We start from the raw sequence: 20,630 nt of genomic DNA on the forward strand, positions 1-20,630 counted from the left end.
GCTCAGGTTGAGATGCTGTCGCCGCTCTCATGGGTCACTGAACACGCACAAGGAAAAAGACTGGTGACAACAGTGTGATAGAGGTGTTATGCAGGTTTTGTAGATGTGTTATAAACATGTCACAGGGGTCTTTTTTTTAAAGGGATACTTCGGTATTTTTGGCAGAAATTCCCTTTATCTACTTCCCCAGAGTCAGCTGAACTCGTGGATACCATTCTTATGTCTCTGTGTCCAGTATGAAGGAAGTTAGAGGTAGTTTCGCGAGCCAATGCTAACTAGCGTTAGCTAGCAGTACCCATAGACTTCCAGTCATTGTGCTAATGCTAGTTAGCAATTGCGCTAGTGCTAGTTAGCAACTTCCTTCAAACAGCACACAGAGTTCTTGAAATGTTCCGTATTTACTGACCTTCATGTTTAAAGTAATGATGGACTGTTGTTTCTCTTCTTATTTGAGCTGTTCTTGCCATAATATGGTCTTGGTCTTTTACCAAATAGGACTATCTTCTGTTTACCACCCCTACCTTGTCACAACACAACTGATTGGCGCAAATGCATTAAGAAGGAAAGAAATTCCACAAATGAACTTTTAACAAGGCACACCTGTTAATTTAAATTAATTCCATGTGACTACCTCTGAAGCTGGTTGAGAGAATGCCAAGAGTGTGCAAAGCTGTCATCAAGGCAAAGGATGGCTACTTTGAAGAATCTCAAATATGAAATATATTTTGATTTGTTTAACACTTTTTTGGTTCCTACATGATTCCATATGTGTTATTTCATAGTTTTGATGTCTTCACTATTATTCTACAATGTAGAACATAGTACAAATAAAGAAAAACTCTTGAATGAGTAAGTGTGTCCAAACCTTTGACTGGTACTGTGTGTATATATATATATATACACAGTATATATGGCTCAGTCTGGCTGTACCCATACCAGCCGTCTGTGTGTCTGTCTGACCTTGGCCTGCCTCAGTCACGTGTGTGGTTGTTGGCCCATACATTCTGAGAAGGCTAATGTGTAACGGTAAGCACAAACACACACTGTCACACACTGAGGCACGCACACAAACACACAATATTGCAGAGTAATACACTCTCAAATACACACACTCGTCCACTGCATTGCTAGAACTGTGTACCGTCCACAGTATAAGTATGTGTGGGTACCATGCCCCATAACACTGTAAAGCTCAGTGAACAGTGTTCCTGGAGGATGTGCAGTTTTGCCCAGCATCTACAGTATAGTGTAGCCTTTATGCTATCTGAAGGATGGAGTGAGTGTGTGAAAACAACAAGAAGAAAAGGGTTATTCCAGTCTCTTTTTCTCCTCCCTTCTCTCTCTCTCTCGCTTCCATCTCTTTCTCCTTGGCTCACTCTTATTCCATCTCTTTTCTCAGCCATCTTAACCTCCCTTTTCTTCTCGCTCTCCTCTCTTCTCTCCTCCTTCTTTCTCTCTCTCTCTCCTGTCTGCCTCCCCTCTCTCTCCTGGTGCTGTCCAGCGGTTGTTTAGTGATGCGGTGTTTCAGAGCTGCAGTAGGCTAGGCGCTGGCTGCTGGTCATGTGACCAAAACTTGCCTGACAACATGGAGAAGGAGCCTGGCTGGCGTGTCTCACACACACACACACACACACACACACGTACACACAAGCACGTAGACAAACACAGGCGCATGCTCGCCTCTCCTCCTCTCTGACAAACACGTGTGACAAAGCATATACAGCATGCTGATGCACTGAAGAGGGCTTGCGCTGTCCACTGACTACCACGCATTTGGATTGTTTTGTTTTTGACAGATAGGACTTTATCATTAAATTGCCATGATTTACTGTTACAGTGTCAATTCATGGTTATCAATGCAAAAACACCGTTAGATTTTTTTTTACTCTGTGTCCATGTTGTGTAATAATTTGCTATGTTCGCACATTTTGTTCCAGTAACCCTACCACCCGCCCAATTTTATCCTCATCAATTTACATACAATAGCCCATAATGACAAAGCCAAAAAAGTTCTAAATGTTTGGAAATTAATCAAATAAAAAACCAGAAATACCTTATTGACTTAAGTATTCAGACCCTTTGCTATGAGACTTGAAATTGAGCCAAGGTGCATCCTGTTTCCATTGATCATCCTTGAGATGTTTCTACAACTTGATTGGAGTCCACCTGTGGTCAATTCAATTGATTGGACATGATTTGGAAAGGAACACACCTGTCTATATAAGGTCCCACAGTTGACAGTGCATGTCAGAGCAAAAACCAAGCCATGAGGTCGAAGGAATTGTCTGTAGAGCTCCGACACACGATTGTGTCGAGGCACAGATCTGGGGAAGGGTACCAAAACATTTCTGCAGCATTGAAGGTCCCCAAGAACACAGTGGCCTCCATCATTCTTAAATGGAAGAAGTTTGAAACCACCAAGACTCTTCCTAGAGCTGGCCATCCGGCCAAACAATCAAGAACCCGATGGCCACTTTTACAGAGCTCCAGAGTTCCTCTGCGGAGATGAGAGAACCTTCCAGAAGGACAACCATCTCTGCAGCACTCCACCAATCAGGCCTTTATGGTAGAGTGGTCAGACAGTAGCCACTCAGTAAAAGGCACGACAGCCCACTTGGAGTTTGCCAATGGCAACTAAAGGACTCTCAGACCATGATAAACAAGATTATCTGGTCTGATGAAACCAAGATTGAACTCTTTGGCCTGAAAACCAAGTTTCACATCTGGAGGAAACCTGGCACCATCCCTACGGTGAACCATGGTGGTGGCAGCATCATGCTGTGGGGATGTTTTTCACCGGCAGGGACTGGGAGACTAGTCAGGGTCGAGAAGAAAGTTGAACAGAGCAAAGTACAGATCCTTGATGAAAACCTGCTCCAGGGGCGCTCAGGACCTCAGACTGGGGCGAAGGTTCACCTTCCAACAGGACAACAACCCTAAGTACATAGCCAAGACAACGCAGGAGTGGCTTCAGGACAAGTCACTGAATGTCCTTGAGTGGCCCAGCCCGGGCCTGGACTGGAGACCGATCGAACATCTCTGGAGAGACCTAAAAATAGCTTTGCAGCGACGCTCCCCATCCAACCTGATAGAGTTTGAAATGATCTGTAAAGAAGAATGGAGAAACTCCCCAAATACAGGTGTGCTTGTAGCATCGTACCCAAGAAGACTCTGGGCTGTAATCGCTGCCAAAGGTGCTTCAACAAAGTACTGAGTAAAGGGTCTGAATACTTATGTAAATGTCATACTTCCGTTTTGAATTTTTTATAGATTTGCCAAAATCTCATTATGGGGTATTGTGTGGAGATTGATGAGGGGGAAAAAGAATGTAATCAATTTTAGAATAAAACTGTAACGTAACAAAATGTGGAAAAAGTCAAGGGGTCTGAATACTTTCCGAATGCACTGTAAATGTATAGGTAAGTTTGTTAGGGCATTTTTCCCTCCAGATGAACAAAAGCAGTAAGCCCCTGTCTTTGAAAGTACAGATAGGATCTTAATTTGATCACTCTTTTGGTGCTGAGAATTTTCCTGCATAGTAGGAAATACAAATGTGTGGTGTATTCAAGGTTTAAAAGGTTTCTAAAGTTTTGTAATTTCCACTTTAAAATGTCAGACTTGATTAGCCCTAACAAAAAATGTATCAACCCCTTCAAAAAAATGAACATAAATGTATCCTTTAATGCAAACAGCATTGCTGTGGTCTTTTGTATCTGTGCAACATAACCATGTTTTACTCATTCGTTACGAGACCTTCATACCTGCGTCCATTGATACTGCCGTACCTTCATTGATCTCTGACGTCTTCTTCCTCGTTCGTGTTTCTGCAGGTTGAGATGGGCAGGAAACAGGAAGTGGTGATGTACGACCAGAGTTCCAAAGAGGCGGGGCAACTATCCAAAGACTGCTTTGTCCACATCCTACTGGGCAAGTTGGAGGGCACCTTCCACCGAGTCTCCCTGCTCACCGGTAGGCACTTACTCTGTGTGTGCTTGTGTGTGATAATAGAAACCTCCATCCTAGAGGTAGTGTTTACCAGCAAATGATGCCATGGTGTTTCACAACAGATCTTCACAGCTGATCCCAAGTCAGTTATTGTGTGTATGTTGAGATGTGGCCTGCATTGAACAAGTAGGCATTTCACTGTTGGGACTCTTCTCATTTGGGTAAAAGTCTGTCCTCTGTCCTCCAAGTGACCCGGAAACCGTTTGAGTGGTCAAGGAGAGTGTAAAGTCGTTAGTAGGCGAACGGAAGAGTGTCCTCCCCTCCTGGAAATCGACCTCTCGTCTAGGATAGTCATATGTATCATCCTACCGGAGTCCTTCTCAGAAGAGTTTTGAAATCTGCCACACTCCCTTTGGTCAGCTGTTGCTTTCTCAAAAGAGAAAAGCATGCAAACATTTAAGAACTGTGTGCTACTCATCCTGTCATCTATATAATGTCTTGCACAACCAAATTAGTTTGTATCACTTTACACAGTTCTTTTGCGATTCTACCCCTGTAAAAGTAATTTGCCTGATGACGCGCAGTGGAGGGTTGTCTGATTTTTTTTTTAATCGCATTTCCGTCCACGTTCCCTCTCCTCGCCGCCTCTCCTCAATTATCTTTGACCTTTTTCAAAAGGAGGCGAGAGAGGACGGAGGAGAGAGGGCAGGAGTTGAGCAAATCCAATTGAGAGAAGGCCTAGATCTCTGCAGCTGCTTCGACTGGAGCAGAGTGCCATGTGTCTGTTTGGGCAGCAGGTGTCACTAGTGAACATCATCTGTAATAGTGTCCATCATCCATCATGTTCCACTCACACGTTTATCCACATACATACCTTTTCACTCTTAAAGATGAAGTGAAGGAGGAAAGAAGGAATTAGGAAAGGAAGAATGAAGGAAAGAAGCAATACCGAGTAATTGTGGACACCGATGAGTTTTGTGTTACAAGCCGCTCCAAATAACTCCCCCCCCCAAGCCCCCATCCACACTACACACACCAAACACTTCTCTCTCTACTATCCCTTTAAAATTGAGGATTAAGCTTAAGTTAAACTAATACCTGTCTATCAAATCAGCCAGTCTTTTTACCTTTTTTGGGGGGGTAGCCATTCTTATCAACCAGTCTTATTTACCATACTTAACAGCTTGTCATATTGGCTGCTAAGCACCCTCAAAGTTAGAATGGAGGCCTGACGTGTGTATTAGCTGGCTCTGCAGAGGCTTAATAACTTCTCAGTATGGGACTGCAGCGCTGCAGAGACACAGTGGCAGTAAGCACATAGAGGCTTATGCGCACACACACACACACACACACACACACACACACACACACACACACATGGATGCACAGACGCACAAACACACATAGACACACACAGGGAGGCTTAGGACCCTGGCTCAAATGTGTCAAATGAATCACTCAGGATTGGGAGAGAGACAGTGTGTGTGAGTGTGCATGCTTGTGTGTGTGTGTGTGTGTGTGTGTAAAGATGTCCTACTCCTGCAAATCTCCAATAGCATAGTCAGATTACACTTTCCATGAGTCATTCGTAGAGGTTCACTCTACCTTAATGTACTTAAGATCCCCAATTTGTCACAGACACACACACACACACACACACACACACAAAATCACATGTACCATGTAAGCCTGAAGAAGAAAGATCCCCTGTCAGCGGTTCTCTCTCTCACATTTCTTCCATTTCTGTCCCCTTCTCTGCTGTTTCCACGACAACAGTGGAAGAGAATATCCTGTGGGATATGATTCAGCCAATGAGAAGGACTGTTGTTGCGTAGTGTCGATGTCAGTGGTGTTAAGTCATAGCAGAATATCGTGTGTGTGTTTTCGAGTTTTAATGTCACGTGTACAAGTACAGTGAAATGCCTTTCTTGCAAGCTCTAAACCTAACAATGCAGTAATCAATGTAGCTCTAAAAATAACATTAAGGTAAAACAAAAACACACAAGACATAAAAATAAGAAATGTGTTTGTATCCGTGTCTGTGTACGTGTGTGTGTGTGTGTGTGTGTGTGTGTCGGGGTCATGGGCGATAACAGTGGTCTCTGTCCCCAGCTGAGCTTCACTGGGTCATAAACAGGACTAGTTGTCTGAGCCCGTCCACCACCTGTAATGATGTCACTTCCTGTTTAGAGTAGCGTGTGTGTGTGTGCATGCATGCATATGCGCGCGTGTGAGAGAGAGAGAGAGACAGAGCACACAAAACAGAGTGACAATGTGGGGGAGAGAGTGAGAGGTACTGACAAAGCAAGAGAGAGAGATGCCAGCTCCCCTGCTGTTCTGAGGTCGGCAGTGCCGGCCTGTTGGCAGCCAGTCGTCATGGCAGCACAGCAGGGCGGCAGGATGTGACCGGGTCAAAAGTCAATCTGGTCACACGTCTTATGGCATTGGCTCTAGCATCTGGTCACGCGTGTGTTACTGGCCGTTTTTCACTTCATCCTCTGTCTCCTCTACAGATTTAGATCTTCAGTTAACAAAGTTCATTTATTTCCTCCATCCACCGTCCCTATTCCCCGGATTCATTTAGCAGTTATTGTAGTTTAATTGGCTCAGAATACCCAGGGAATCACCCCTCCTAAACCCCATTTTTTTCCCTTTTTTCCTCACTTCCCTGCTCCCATCCAACCCCCCTATTCTCCCACCCCCCTCCCCCGTCATTAACAGTGCTGATGACCTCATGATCTAAGCTGACTGCTTGGTGTGGCCCTCTCGACTCACACACATGCACGCGCAGCTATGCACAAGTGCTCCAAGCTACAAGAGGAGAGGATGGTGGGGAGGGAGGGAGATAAGTGGAGGAGGAGAGGCTAGGATAGAGGGATGAAAAGAAGCCTTAAATGGGATAGACAGAGTGAATACAGGAATAATTACAGCAGCTTGGTCTCGCTGTCTGGGGGAGAGAGGATTTACTGCCTAAACGGTTATGTACACACAGGCATGCTAAATGAAGGATTAGAACACACACACGCGTGCTGCTAAACTCACACACACACACAGATACGCAAAACCCCCCCCACACACACACACACACACACATCCAGAAGTAGCCTGTGCTATAGTGTTGATGCCGCCAAACACCAAATGGTAATGCTCTTTTAAGACATTCTGAGGCCCTACTCAGGCTTGTCATAACAGAATAGTTAATAACAGCTTGGGACTTTATGGAGCCCATAGGAGGTGGTGTTTGGGAGGGCGGGAAACCGCCAATGGTGCTTTAAGTGCAGACGTAGAAGTCAAATCAATCAGTGGATCTACTCGATGCTGTAAGTGCTTCCTTCGCTATGTTGCGGGTGATGTCACGAGTGTCATGTGAGGTCCAGTCCCCATAGGGTTGTTTTTACTCGCTAAGAGGATTATGTGTATGGCCAGATGACTCTTCAGTGTTTGTGTTTCAAATGTGTGTGTGTGTGTGTGAGAACCGTGCTTGAGAGAGGAAAACTTAGCATCAGTAGAACGCAGGCAGTGCCAGACACACATACACAGCCCAGCCAGAGCCAGTCCCCAGTGGGTTTAGTCCCCAGCCGGTTTGTTTCTCACGTTGGCTATGCTGAGAACAGAGTGCACTAGAGCATAGCTCTTATCCTGATGTTATTATGAGAGGGAGAGAGGGGAGGGGGGGGATGTTTGTATGAGCAATGAGAGATAAGATGATCGAGGAAAGAGAAAGGTAGAGATGTGTTGAGAAATGCACCCTCTGCAGATGAGAGTGCGAAGAGAGAGCGAGAACAGGAGAGAACGGCGAGAGAACGAGGCAGAGGTCCAGCTGTCGGGTGTGCAAGCCCTGCAGATGTGGAGAGAGGGTAAGAAAGGGAGAGGATGGAGAGAGAGAGAGAGGTAGACGTATAGGTACGGCGAGAGAGAAAGGTAGAGTGAGATGCAGGGGTGAGTGTGTGTGTGTGCGGTCTACAGATGTGTAGTGACTGTTCCTAATCTCTTCTATTGCCATCTGCCACTGTTTTTTTCCCCCCTCAGGATTACTAAAGCTACATACCACTGGGCCGCACACACACACACACACACACACACACACACACACAGAGAGAGACCGACAGAGAGAGAGATCAGTAAAGCGAGTGAGAGAGAGCAGGTGCCTACATGCCCTACACTGGCGACGAGGATGGAATGGAAAAGAGATTGTGATCATCAAGTCTGTGTGCTGCATGCCAGATCCATCCAAAGCGCTTTACATTGTGTGTGATCATTATTCCACCTCCACCAATGTGTATCACCAGAGAGGAAGAGGCGAAATGAGAGGCTTTACTCTGCCCAAAATCTGTCCACGAATATAAGCCCACGAAGTGTATGGCGGTCAACTAGTGTTGAATTTGGTCCCCAATATATTTTTTTGCTAATTTGCTACGTGAGGCTTATTTGAACGAATATACATTTTCGCATTGGTTTCGTAAGTTGGTTTGAATGCACTGATACAAGTGGACGCGCATGGCATTTCTGCAACTTTGGAAAAGTTGGGAGCAATCAGCCAATGAAGAAGAAAATGTACTACTTTAAAATGGTTTCACAGATGCTACAATGGCACATATACAAAGATAAGTATTGTATCTATCTCTATGCCCTGTTGTTCAGAGGTGTATCTGCCCTCTCATTGGCTAGAGTGGTCCCACCTGCCTTCCATCTTTAAGGACATGTATTTCCATTGTTAGAGCGGTCACTTGACTATCTTGTCAATATAATAGACAATCTTTGGTAGCACCGACATCAGGGATACACAGCAGCCATTTTGTGCCAGATATTAGGAAATGAAAAATATCGCTTACGCACACACAGAAGCCGCGGTGTGAGGGCCTCTAGGCTTTGATGAGATCAGGTTTGGGTGTAACTGCACAGTCTACAGTACAAAGGTCAATCCAGTTGTGCTGTTATACAACTGGGCGGCGGCCCCTGCGTGTGTGTGTGTGTGTGTGTGTGTGTGTGTGTGTGTGTGTGTGTGTGTGTGTGTGTGTGTGTGTGTGTGTGTGAGAGAGAGACGCTGAGGAAGTGAGGTAATTGTGGGAGGCAGACTCTCACAATGCAGCCGTTCAGAGACATTCCAACGCACTACATAAGGAGGTCTGTGTGTGTATGTATGTGTTGGTTAGACAGACCTATTGAGGAGGTGAGGTAATTCACCTCCTTCCATCCTGATGAATGACGGTCTGTCTGTGTGTGTGTGTGTGTCTGTGTGTAAACGTCATTTTTAATGTCGGACTGTAGCATGACCTGCCTGAGCCCTCTCAGAATGAAAGCTTTATGTTTCTCTTTCATTTCCAGTACTGGGTGGTAATCTCTGTGGCTATACACAGCCCGAGGAACGCAATAATGTGGCCAACCCACAACCCTGGTGTTCCACGGGCAGTGCTCTAACCTACTGAGCCAATCGGAAGCAATAGCCAAATAATAATCCCAGACCATTTTACTAGCAGTCAACTGCTCATACTCTGAGTATAAAGTATTTTTAATGTTTAAAGCCACCCTTAACTACACTGTAATACATTGAGCGTATTTCCATTTGGCGCATCGTTTGCTATTGAATTGCATAGAAATGTTAAATGTTCTCTAACAAACTCACTACATTATGGAGTACCAAGCTAAATAATGATTGGATGTGTGTGGCCTGAAATGTATGTATAGGATCATGGGATTGGATTGTTTATGTTCACAGCTGTATTTTGATTGGTCACAGATGAGGTCATTGAGGTCACAGTTATCTTATGGTTGGCTGCCAGGGGTCATGGTCCTGCCCTTTTTTTCTCTCTCTTTCCCTCATCCCTCTCATCCAGCTCTCCTTCCCCTTCTCCCCATTCACCCCTCTACCCTCCCTCGCTTCCTATCTGCTCCGTATCCATTACGTACCGGGGACTCTTGGCAGATCAATGATTTCATTGAGAAGGAGCCAGTGGTGCCATTAAGAGGTGAGCTCACCTTCCCGAGGGAGGTCTGGCACATTATACTCAATGACCTTCTCCCTCTCCCCTCCTCCCTCGCTTCCCTCCCCCTTTCTCTGACTCTCTGTCCCTTTCCCTCTCCTCCTCTCTTAGCTCCCCTTTCCCTCTCCTCTCTGATCCCCTCCTCTTATACCTCTCCTACCCACTCACTCTCCTCCACCTCCCCTTTCCTCCCTTCCTCTCTTACATTCATCCTCTCCTCCTTCAGTATTTCTCTTCAGACTCCTGCGGTCGTCACATCTGGCGCCAGTGGCCTGTGTACTCTCACCCCTGGCCCGTAGACACACACACACACAATACACACACACAGACACACCTGACCCCGCCCCAGTCAGCCCCGGCCCGAGGAGCAGAAAGGTCAAACTGATGACCTGTAAGAATGCCAATGACATCACCTCTCCTGAATACGTACACAATGGCACACTTGCATACATGAGTTGCATACTCTATGGCTACAAACAGTCACAAAGACAAACACAGTGGTTGACATACAATGCAGGGGCACAAATACTCGCCTGTGTGCACACACACCCCAGAGGACCTGGTTTTCTCAGCCGTACCCTGTACGTTTTATGTAACAGTGTTGTGTTTCTGCCAGTGTTCTCATCATCCCCCGTCTCCCTGGCCTCACATGATGAGCTTGATGTCATCTTCCCTTTTCCCCCTCAAAACTGCAGCATGAAAACATGCCGGCCAGCGCGTGTGTGTGTGTGTGTGTCTGCTGCTGCCAAATGTTTCCAATGTGACGTGATCTAGCTGTGTTTCTGCTCTCCCTCTTCCCCCTCTTCCTCACTCCCCCACTGGCTTAAAGGGCCCACACACAGGGAGACACACGCAGAAACATTCACTTAGAGAAACAGGCAGTAGGCACGCATGCTTTACATTAGATGCATACACATGAACAAACATGGCAGTCACACACTTGGACACGTAAACCCTTATGGGCACCCGCCTTCCCGCTCAGTCTGTTTCTTCGTGCTTTGCTTTAACAGCCATGTGACAATGTGACTTAGACATGCCACTGTTAAACAGACTGCTATACACTCTAAAACATGGACAGTGGTCTAGGCCAGGCGATATTCACGTCAGGGTTGGCGTGCATCTTCAGTGGAAAAAAACAGCAGCAGAATGAGGCTAGACGAACATCTATCCCAGTTCTACCTTGGCCTGGCCCGGGTCCATTAGATTCCATTCATTCTCTACCACTTTAGTCGCGACTGCGTCATTCCGTAGAACAATGGTGGATTCCTGTTTACCCTCGTGCCTGACTTTGATCCACTTTATCTCTGGCATGCCACCAAAACCCCTTCCTTGTTTACCTGGGTGGTTGCCATGGTGTTTATGCAAGTAGCCAGCGGATTGTTTTGGTCCCATCTGGAACACACTTCACCCATGGTGGGGATGATTTCAGGCTCGTCTTCCCAGAACTGGTGCGTGCCAGAGTGAGTCAGAGTTGCGGCATACTGTACGAGAGACGAGAGAGCATATGGATTTACACCATACGGAGATGAGTGTCTTGGCCAAAAAGATGTGGGGCATTTAGAAAGGATTGTAACTCACTCGTTCATTCATAGAGTATGGTAAGTATATAGCCAACACATACACACACACACACACACACCGAGGAACTGGTATTGTAAATACATGTTAAATACACACACTCCCGTTGACCCTCCTGGACTTCGGTTTCCTGATAAAGGCGGGAGATTTTCCATCACCGCGGAAACAGCAGGCTAAATCTGGAGTTCCTGTCAAGCCCAAGGCCCCTGGTGAGGAATGCTGCAGTTCGTCATCATTCCTCATATCCCTCCTCCTTTCTCTCTCTCTCTCTCACACTCACACACACACACACACACACACACATATACAGTATTGTCACGTCCTGACCAGTATAGGGGTTATTTGTTATTGTAGTTTGGTCAGGACGTGGCAGGGGGTGTTTGTTTTATGTGGTTCAGGGTGTGTTTTGTGTATGTGTTTAGGTAGAGGGGTATTTGATTTATTAGTCCGGGGTTTGTTAGTCATTGTTCTATGTTAGTATATTTCTATGTTCTATCTAGTCTTTTGTAGTTCTACGTTTAGTTAATTGGGGTTGGACCTTCAATTGGAGGCAGCTGGTTATTGTTGCCTCTGATTGAGGGTCCTATAATTAGGAGTTTATTTTTCATGGGATTTTGTTCTTGTTTAGCTGTTTGCCTGACAAGACTGTCAAGTTCGTTTTGTTTTGTATACGTTTTATGTGTTTTCCTTCTTCACCAATAAAAAAAGATGAGTGTACATTTTCCCGCTGCGTCTTGGTCTCTACCCTACGACACCCGTGACAAGTATACACACTCTTTACGTATTGATCAATGGAGATGATTTGTTTGGCCATCAAGCCCAAAACTTTGGCGGTGATATCATTTCATGAAACTTTTTTTTTAATAACTTTTTCTTTCACGTAATATTACTATAGTAAGTGCCTCTTCAGCTAAAATCATATTGTAATGAAATGGTGACTGATAACAATGGAGCTCTTTAGTATTACTTGTACTACCTGATTAAAGAAGCAATAAAACTGGCCTTCTTTAGACTAGTTGAGTATCTGGAGCATCAGCATTTGTGGGTTCGATTACAGGCTCAGAATGGCCAGAAATAAATAACTTTCTTCTGAAACTCATCAGTATATTCTTGTTCTGAGAAATGTAAGGCTATTCCATGCAAGAAATTGCCAAGAAACTGAAGATCTGGTACAATGCTGTGTACTAGTCCCTTCACAATCTGGCTCTAACCAGAATAGAAAGAGGAGTGGGAGGTCCCGGTGCACAACTGAGCAAGAGGACAAGTACATTAGTGTCTAGTTTGAGAAACAGACGCCTCACAAGTCTCTATGGGGGTGCCACAGGGTTCAATCCTCAGGCCGACTCTTTTCTCTGTATACATCAATGATGTCGCTCTTGCTGCTGGTGATTCTCTGATCCACCGCAACGCAGACGACACCATTCTGTATACTTCTGGCCCTTCTTTGGACACTGTGTTAACTAACCTCCAGAGGAGCTTCAATGCCATATAACTCTCATTCCGTGTCCTCCAACTGCTCTTAAATGCAAGTAAAACTAAATGCATGCTCTTCAACCGATCGCTGCCCACACCTGCCCGCCTGTCCAGCATCACTACTCTGGACGGTTCTGACTCAGAATATGTGGACATCTACAAATACCTAGGTGTCTGGTTAGACTGTAAACTTTCCTTCCAGACTCACATTAAGCATCTCCAATCCAAAATTACATCTAGAATCGGCAACAAAGCATCCTTCACTCATGCTGCCAAATATACCCTCGTAAAACTGACTATCCTACCGATCCTTGACTTTGGCGATGTCATTTACAAAATAGCCTCCAACACTCTACTCAGCAAATTGGATGCAGTCTATCACAGTGCCATCCGTTTTGTTACCAAAGTCCCATATACTACCCACCACTGCGCCCTGTATGCTCTCGTTGGCTGGCCCTCGCTTTATTTTGCCAAACCCACTGGCTCCAGGTCATCTATAAGTCTTTGCTAGGTAAAGCCACGCCTTATCTCAGCTCGCTGGTCACCATAGCAGCACCCACCCATAGCATGCGCTCCAGCAGGTATATCTCACTGGTCATCCCCAAAGCCAATTCCTCCTTTGGCCGCCTTTCCTTCCAGTTCTCTGCTGCCAGTGACTGGAACGAACTGCAAAATCACTGAAGCAGGAGACTCATATCTCCCTCACTAACTTTAAGCACCAGCTGTCAGAGCAGCTCACAGATCACTGCACTTGTACATAGCCCATCTGTAAATAGCCTATTCAACTACCTCATCCCCATACTGTTATTTATTGTATTTATTTTGCTCCTTTGCACCCCAGTATCTCTACTTGCACACTGATCTTCTGCACATCTATCACTCCAGTGTTTAATTGCTATATTGTAATTATTTTGCCACTATGGCCTATTTTATTGCCTTACCTCCCTTATCCTACCTCATTTGCACACACTGAATATAGACTTTTTCTATTGTATCATTGACTGTATGTTTGTTTATTCCATGTGTAACTATGTGTTGTTTGTGTTGCACTGCTTTGCTTTATCTTGGCCAGGTCGCAGTTGTAAGTGAGAACTTGTTCTCAACTAGCCTACCTGGTTAAATAAAGGTGAAATAAAATAAAAAAACAAGTCCTCAACTGGCAGCTTCATTAAATAGTACCGGCAAAACACCAGTCTCAACGTCAACAGTGACGAGGCGACTTCGGGATGCTGGCCTTCTAGGCAGAGTTCCTCTGTCCAGTGGCTGTGTTCTTTTGCCCATCTTAATCTTTTATTTTTATTGGCCAGTCGGAGATATGGCTTTTTCTTTGCAACTCTGCCTAGAAGAGACATTTTCGCAGACATTTTCCTTAAGCACAAAAATGTATTTCTACTTTGCCAATGTAATCCATCCACCTGACAGGTGTGGCATATCAAGAAGCTGATTAAACAGCATGATCATTACACAGGTGCACCTTGTGCTCGGGACAATAAAAGGCCACTCTAAAATATGCCGTTTTTTTACACAACACAATGCCACAGTTTTGATGTAGAGTGCAATTGACATGCTCACAGCAGGAATGTCTACCAGAGCTGTTACCAGAGATCTGAATATTCCTTTCTCTACCATAAGTTGCCTCCAACTTAATTTTTGAGAATTTGGCAGTACGTCCAACCGGTCTCACATGCAGACACGTGGACCCACGCCAGCCCAGGACCTCCACATCTGGCTTCTTCACCTGCAGCATCGTCTGAGGCCAGCCCCCCAGACAGCTGATGAAACTGTGGGTTTGCACAACCGAGAATTTCTGCACAAACTATCAGAAACCATCTCAGGGAAGCTCATCTGCGTGCTCGTCGTCCTCACCAGGGTCTTGACCTGACTGCAGTTCACAGTCATAACTGACTTCAGTGGGCAAATGCTCACCTTCAATGGCCACTGGCACGCTGGAGAAGTGTGCTCTTCACGGATTAATCCTGGTTTCAATTGTACCGGGCAGATGGCAGACAACGTATATGGCGTTGTGTAGGCGAGCGTAGGGCTGGGCGGTATACCATATTTTACGATATACCGTTATTGATGCACGTACCAGTTTGGCTTTTTACTTTAACTTCTATAACGGTATTTGAATGTTTGGTTTGTTAAGTGTGATACGCCGTGTCTAACGTCCATTTTTAGAGTTTACTCCGCTATTTGAGTCATCTCTCTCTGCTCTCTCTCCATGCCGCTTTCCACACTGACCTAGCCCCGCCACCTGTCACTCAAGGAGCACATTGGTTTTTCCTCGACCACGAGACACTTGCATTCAGTCTGCATGGTCAATGCAGCACATGCAACAATGTTGATGATAACGATGTTGTTTTCACTTTGCTTCTTAATGTAAATCTACTAGCATTCTATAATTACACTATTAGTTTGGGTTTCTTACATCTGCAAATGGCTAGTTTGTCTTGTGTTAACAAGTTGGGCCTATATCGTGTTATCCGCTAATGCCAAGTCAGAGTCAGAGCAAACTAGCTAAACAGCCTAATAATGTTGTTTGTGCAACAGTATCTTCTAAATCAAAGAGTAATCCACGAAGCATGAATATGTTAGCTATATGAAGTAGCTGAGAGAAAACATTTAATGTAGCCAAAGATTATAGGGTCCCCTAGGAAACACTTATCAACACTTTGGTTCCTACCCTGTCACAATAACTCCTCCCTGTAATTTTCATTTGTTGTCATGTCAAACAACACTGTATTGTATAGAATTAGAATACTTATTCTATTGCCATGATTCCAACAGTTCACCTAAGTGTTTTGCTCTGAATCGCAAGTAAAATCGCAATTGCAACATTTGGTTAAAAATAAGGCCTAAATTGTTGGCCCATATTGTGCAGCCCTATGTGGCAATTTGGAAATTATCTCAAATGAGTGCAGGAAATGCAGAAATTGATGAATGTAGAACATTATTTTTGGTTGAAGTTGAATTGAACAGTATAAAACAATCAGACTGGAGAGAGGCCCATTTAAATCACTTACAATGTATGTATTGACAGCCTAGGGTCATTCACTACTCAAAATAACTTTTAATATTAAAAAAACAAAATACTGTCATAAAACATTTTTAAAATACTGTGATATGATATTTTGGCCATTTCGCCCAGCCCTAGGCTAGCAGTTTGTCACGGCTGTTTAAATGATCGGACCAAAATGCAGCGTCTGTTTCGTTCCACATCTTTATTAGACCGTGAAACTCAATGCAATATCAAAATAAACTTTAAGACAAAACAACAAACCGTGACACAGGAGGAACAAACACACTCACAAAATATAATCACCCACAAAAACACAAGTGGGACAAACATCAACTTAAATATGACCTCCAATTAGAGACAACAACAACCTCTAATTGTTGCCTCTAATTGGAGGTCATGCCAAACAAAAACCAACCTAGAAATACAAAACTAGAAACTAAACATAAAAATACAAAAACGGATAAACACCCCCTGTCACGCCCTGACCTACTATACCATAGAAAATAACAACTTACTATGGTCAGGACGTGACACAGTTTGCTGATGTCAATGTTGTGAACAGAGTGCCCAATGGTGGCAGTGGGGTTATAGTATGGGCAGGCATAAGCTACGGACAACGAACACAATTGCATTTTCTCTATGGCAATTTGAATGCACAGAGATACCGTGTCGATATCCTGAGGCCCATTATTGAGCCATTCATCCACCGCCATCACCTCATGTTTCAGCATGATAATGCACGGCCCCATGTTGCAAGGATCTGTACACAATTCGTGGAAGCTGAAAATGTCCCCATTTTTCCATGGCCTGCATTCTCACCAGACACCCGTTGAGCATGTTTGGGATGCTCTGGGTCGACGTGTACGACAGCTTGTTCCAGTTCCCGCCAATATACAGCAAGAGGAGTGGGCCAACATTCCACAGGCCACAATCAAACTGCCTTTATTTTGCTGGATCCCAGGAAGAGTAGCTACTACATTGGCAGCAGCTAATGGGGATCCATAATAAATACAAGAAACAGCCTGACCAACTCTATGTGAAGGAGATGTGTTGCGCTGCATGAGGCAAATGGTGGCCACACCAGATACTGACTGGTTTTCGGATCCACGCCCATACCTTTTTTTTAAGGCTCTGTGAGCAACAGATGCATATCTGTTTTCCTAGTCATGTAAAATCCATAGATTAGGGCCTAATGAATTTATTTCAATTGACTGATTTCCTTTATATGAACTGTTACTGCATGTCGTGTTTATATTTTTGTTCAGTGGACATTTATTTGGCTAATTTTAAATATTTCACGTGTCCTATTATTTTTTTGTTTAATCTAAAAATAGATTTTAAATGTATTTCTTTCCGTATGGCTTGTGCAACCACTTCCTGTTTTAGATGTGGCGAAGTAACATTAGGGTCCCCCACAGTGGGAGAGGGAGACGCCTATGGCGGGTGCAGTGTGTGTGTGTGTGTGTGTGTGTGTGTGTGTGTGTGTGTGTGTGTGTGTGTGTGTGTGTGTGTGTGTGTGTGTGTGTGTCAGGGCCATAGAGGTCCGACTCCTAAGAGATCCTGTATGTAGATGTATTAATGTCTATGGGGACAGCATGACTGGTTCCTCTGAGCCTTGCGTCACCTCTGGCTCTATTGTTCTCTGTCAGGGCACTCTGCTAATAATGTCACTCACTGCTGGGTGGATGTGACCCGGAGTACTGCCTTAGAACAGCCAGAGCCAAACGCGGTTCTGTCTCTATAGGGGCTGCCATGACAGGAAAGCACACCCTAACCCAGGGCACAGGGATGGCCACTGTCTTCATCTCCACCCAAAACATAGCCCTCCTGAGGATACATGTTTATACTGTATATAGATGTTTCTATGACATTACTTTATCCAGAAATATATCTTAGTGCATATTGTGTCAGTTGGAAGGATTCTGAAAGGACTCAAATGCATATTCTTAAACCTTTTTTTAGACCAAACTTGCTAGGAAAATAGTAGCATGTTTTTTGCAACATTAGTTTGCAACTTTTAGGAATTACTACCAACATAAATTGGCTACAATTTGAGGTTCAATGTATTCAATGTTTTATGATCAATTCATTCAGTGTTTTTCTGTCAGTTCGTTCCTTTATATAAAGGGACTGGGTGTGCTGTGACATAATTTCCTGATCAGGAAATGATGTGGAGGGAGAGAGGTTTGGGGGAGGGGGAGGTGTGTGTGTGTGGGGGGGGGGGGGGGGGGGGTGTAAGGAAAAAGAGGTAGACAAACTGAGAGAAGATGAGAGGAAAATAAGGACAGATAAGGAGAGAGAGAGAGGCAAGGGAGAGCGAGAAATAGAAACTAAGATGGAGATAGAGCGAGCCTATTGAGCAGGGTTTTCATGATAGATTATCTATCTAACTAACTAACTAGAGGAGCAGAAGGGGCTGTGTGGCCTGTAGCACAGTAAGTTCTGTTCTGGGACCTCTCTGTCTGTCAGCTGCCTGCAGCGTTGATAGGAGCTAATTAACACTAGTCTGACCTGGCTTCAGCCCAAGTCTATCCCAACCATGTCAGCACACTCATTTGTGTGTGTGTGTGTGTGTGTGTGTAGACATCCTTCCATCTGGCATAGTCAGCGAGGTCGTAAACTTAAAGAACACTGTCAGAGAAAGACGGAAAGAGAAAAGCATAAAGAGAGAGTCTTATTTCCATGCGGACCACAACCGTTAAGCCGTATTTCCATAATCCATTGAATCAATATTTGCCATCATAAAAGTGGCAATTAATATTTACATTAGATCAACCTCTGCTTCTTTCCCCTAGTGACCAGTGTGTTACAGCTTCCTATGAGCATTATAATGAATAAACCATCCGTTATGCTAGAGTACACCCACCCTGATAGACAGTCTCCTCTAGGGAAATCAGACCTGAGCCACACACACACACAACGACGTAACCATTTAATCACAACTAGTTCTCACAGTCTCACGTCAAAATTAGACGTTCATCCTTATTTCTCAAACGTCAAATTTTTGGCACGAGAGATTTGGGTTACGTTTAGGCATTAACTCAGACCTGTTAAGGTTAGGTATTAACTCTGAATGGTTAAAGTTTGGGAAAGTATTAAAACAAAAATCTAAAATAACAACTTTCTATGGCTGGATTTGAACATGGTACCTTTGGCACTAGAGGCAGATGCTTATGCACATCCGCCATCCCTGAAACCTACTTGAAGGTAACGGCGCTCACTGTTGCCCCCTAGTGGCAGGTTTCCACATCATCTCCCGACGTCCTCAGACATGGATGGACGTCGAACACTGACTTGTATCACGGGTGATCTGGCTGTTAACCAACCCCCATCCCCCATTATCATATGGTAAGCATACAGACACACATACGCACACACACAAACCTTCCCCCATCCACAAACTCTAATGGGGATAAACACAAAATGCAAACATACGGTACATACACAGTGAACACCTCACACTGGGATTTTGAAGGAGCTCATCTGGCTGATGAAAGGCAGTATGGTCCTGACTGGCCCCCAACAGAGTGTGTGATGGCTTTCCCTACCCCCTGTGTGTGTGTGTGTGTGTGTGTGTGTGTGTGTGTGTAATTCTTCCTCCCTTGCCCGTGGTTGATGGAGTTTATGTCTGTATATTTGTGCAGTCTGCTTCTCCCAAGGTCTATCTCATGGGGGGGTAGATTAGATGGGGAGGGGGTCTAGCATCAATCAAGCAGACGCATCCTAGAACACAACTTAACCACCAGAGTGCATCTTAACACCCCAGGGTTACTGTCTTAGTATTGCACACACACACACACACACACACACACTACTGTCCTACTACCCTCCAGTGTACCGACCCCCTCTATGGAGGACTACCTCACCAACCCTCCCCCTCTATCTCTCCCTTATCCCCATGGTACCCCACCATCTCTCCTCCCCCCCATATATCCCTCTCCCTCCTCCCTCTCTCGTCCCCCAGTGACTACCTCACCCCCCAGGCATGGCAGCTGTGTTCTGTTCTCCTGTAGGCATTACGTCACTGATGGAGCAGCCCTATTACTGATCCCCTGACAACCAGCCCTATCAACACACACACACACACACACACACACACACACACATATATATTTGTATAAGCCCACTTGCGCAAACACACACACACACACACACACACACTTCATTAACCTTCATTAACCTAAACCCCCCTCACCTGTTCTGTAGTCTACCCTGAGGCGATGGCGCTTTCACCTGATATCTGCACACACACCTCCTGTTGTGTAGTCTGGCCTGGGGGTGATGTCTCTTTCCGCTGGTATCCTGACAGATGATCCTGTGGAGAGACAGAGGACAGACAGAGAGAGAGAGGAGAGGAGATGAGAAGAGGGGAAGAGAGAGAGCGAGAGAGAGGAGATGAGAAGAGGGGAAGAGAGAGAGAGAGAGATTGCATGCGATCACATTCACACACACACATTATAGTAAACAGGCACACTATATCCACGTTCACAGAACTTGCACGTTAGCTATAGCTCATGTATTTTGACTGTTAAACTTGTTGCTGTAAGTTACGCATCGTGTTTTGCCACTGCGTGCTTTCTCATAGAAAGCATATCCTGTCAGACTTTCAACCCTGTTCAAACACCCTTTTAGGA

At 44.9% G+C, this 20,630-nt stretch overlaps 1 protein-coding gene across 2 annotated transcripts in view; it reads left to right on the top strand.

Moving 5' to 3' along the window:
* LOC115197046 (dual specificity protein phosphatase 8) overlaps window positions 1-20,630 on the top strand; it is a 62,512-nt gene that overhangs the window by 22,129 nt on the left and 19,753 nt on the right. For both annotated transcript variants that reach the window (XM_029758182.1, XM_029758183.1), the window contains exon 3: window positions 3,831-3,969. In XM_029758182.1, the coding sequence (XP_029614042.1) occupies window positions 3,831-3,969 (139 nt within the window). The remainder of the gene's footprint in view (window positions 1-3,830; window positions 3,970-20,630) is intronic.

This window comes from Salmo trutta, chromosome 7 (assembly GCF_901001165.1).
Source record: "Salmo trutta chromosome 7, fSalTru1.1, whole genome shotgun sequence".
NCBI classification, from domain to species: Eukaryota; Metazoa; Chordata; class Actinopteri; order Salmoniformes; family Salmonidae; genus Salmo; species Salmo trutta.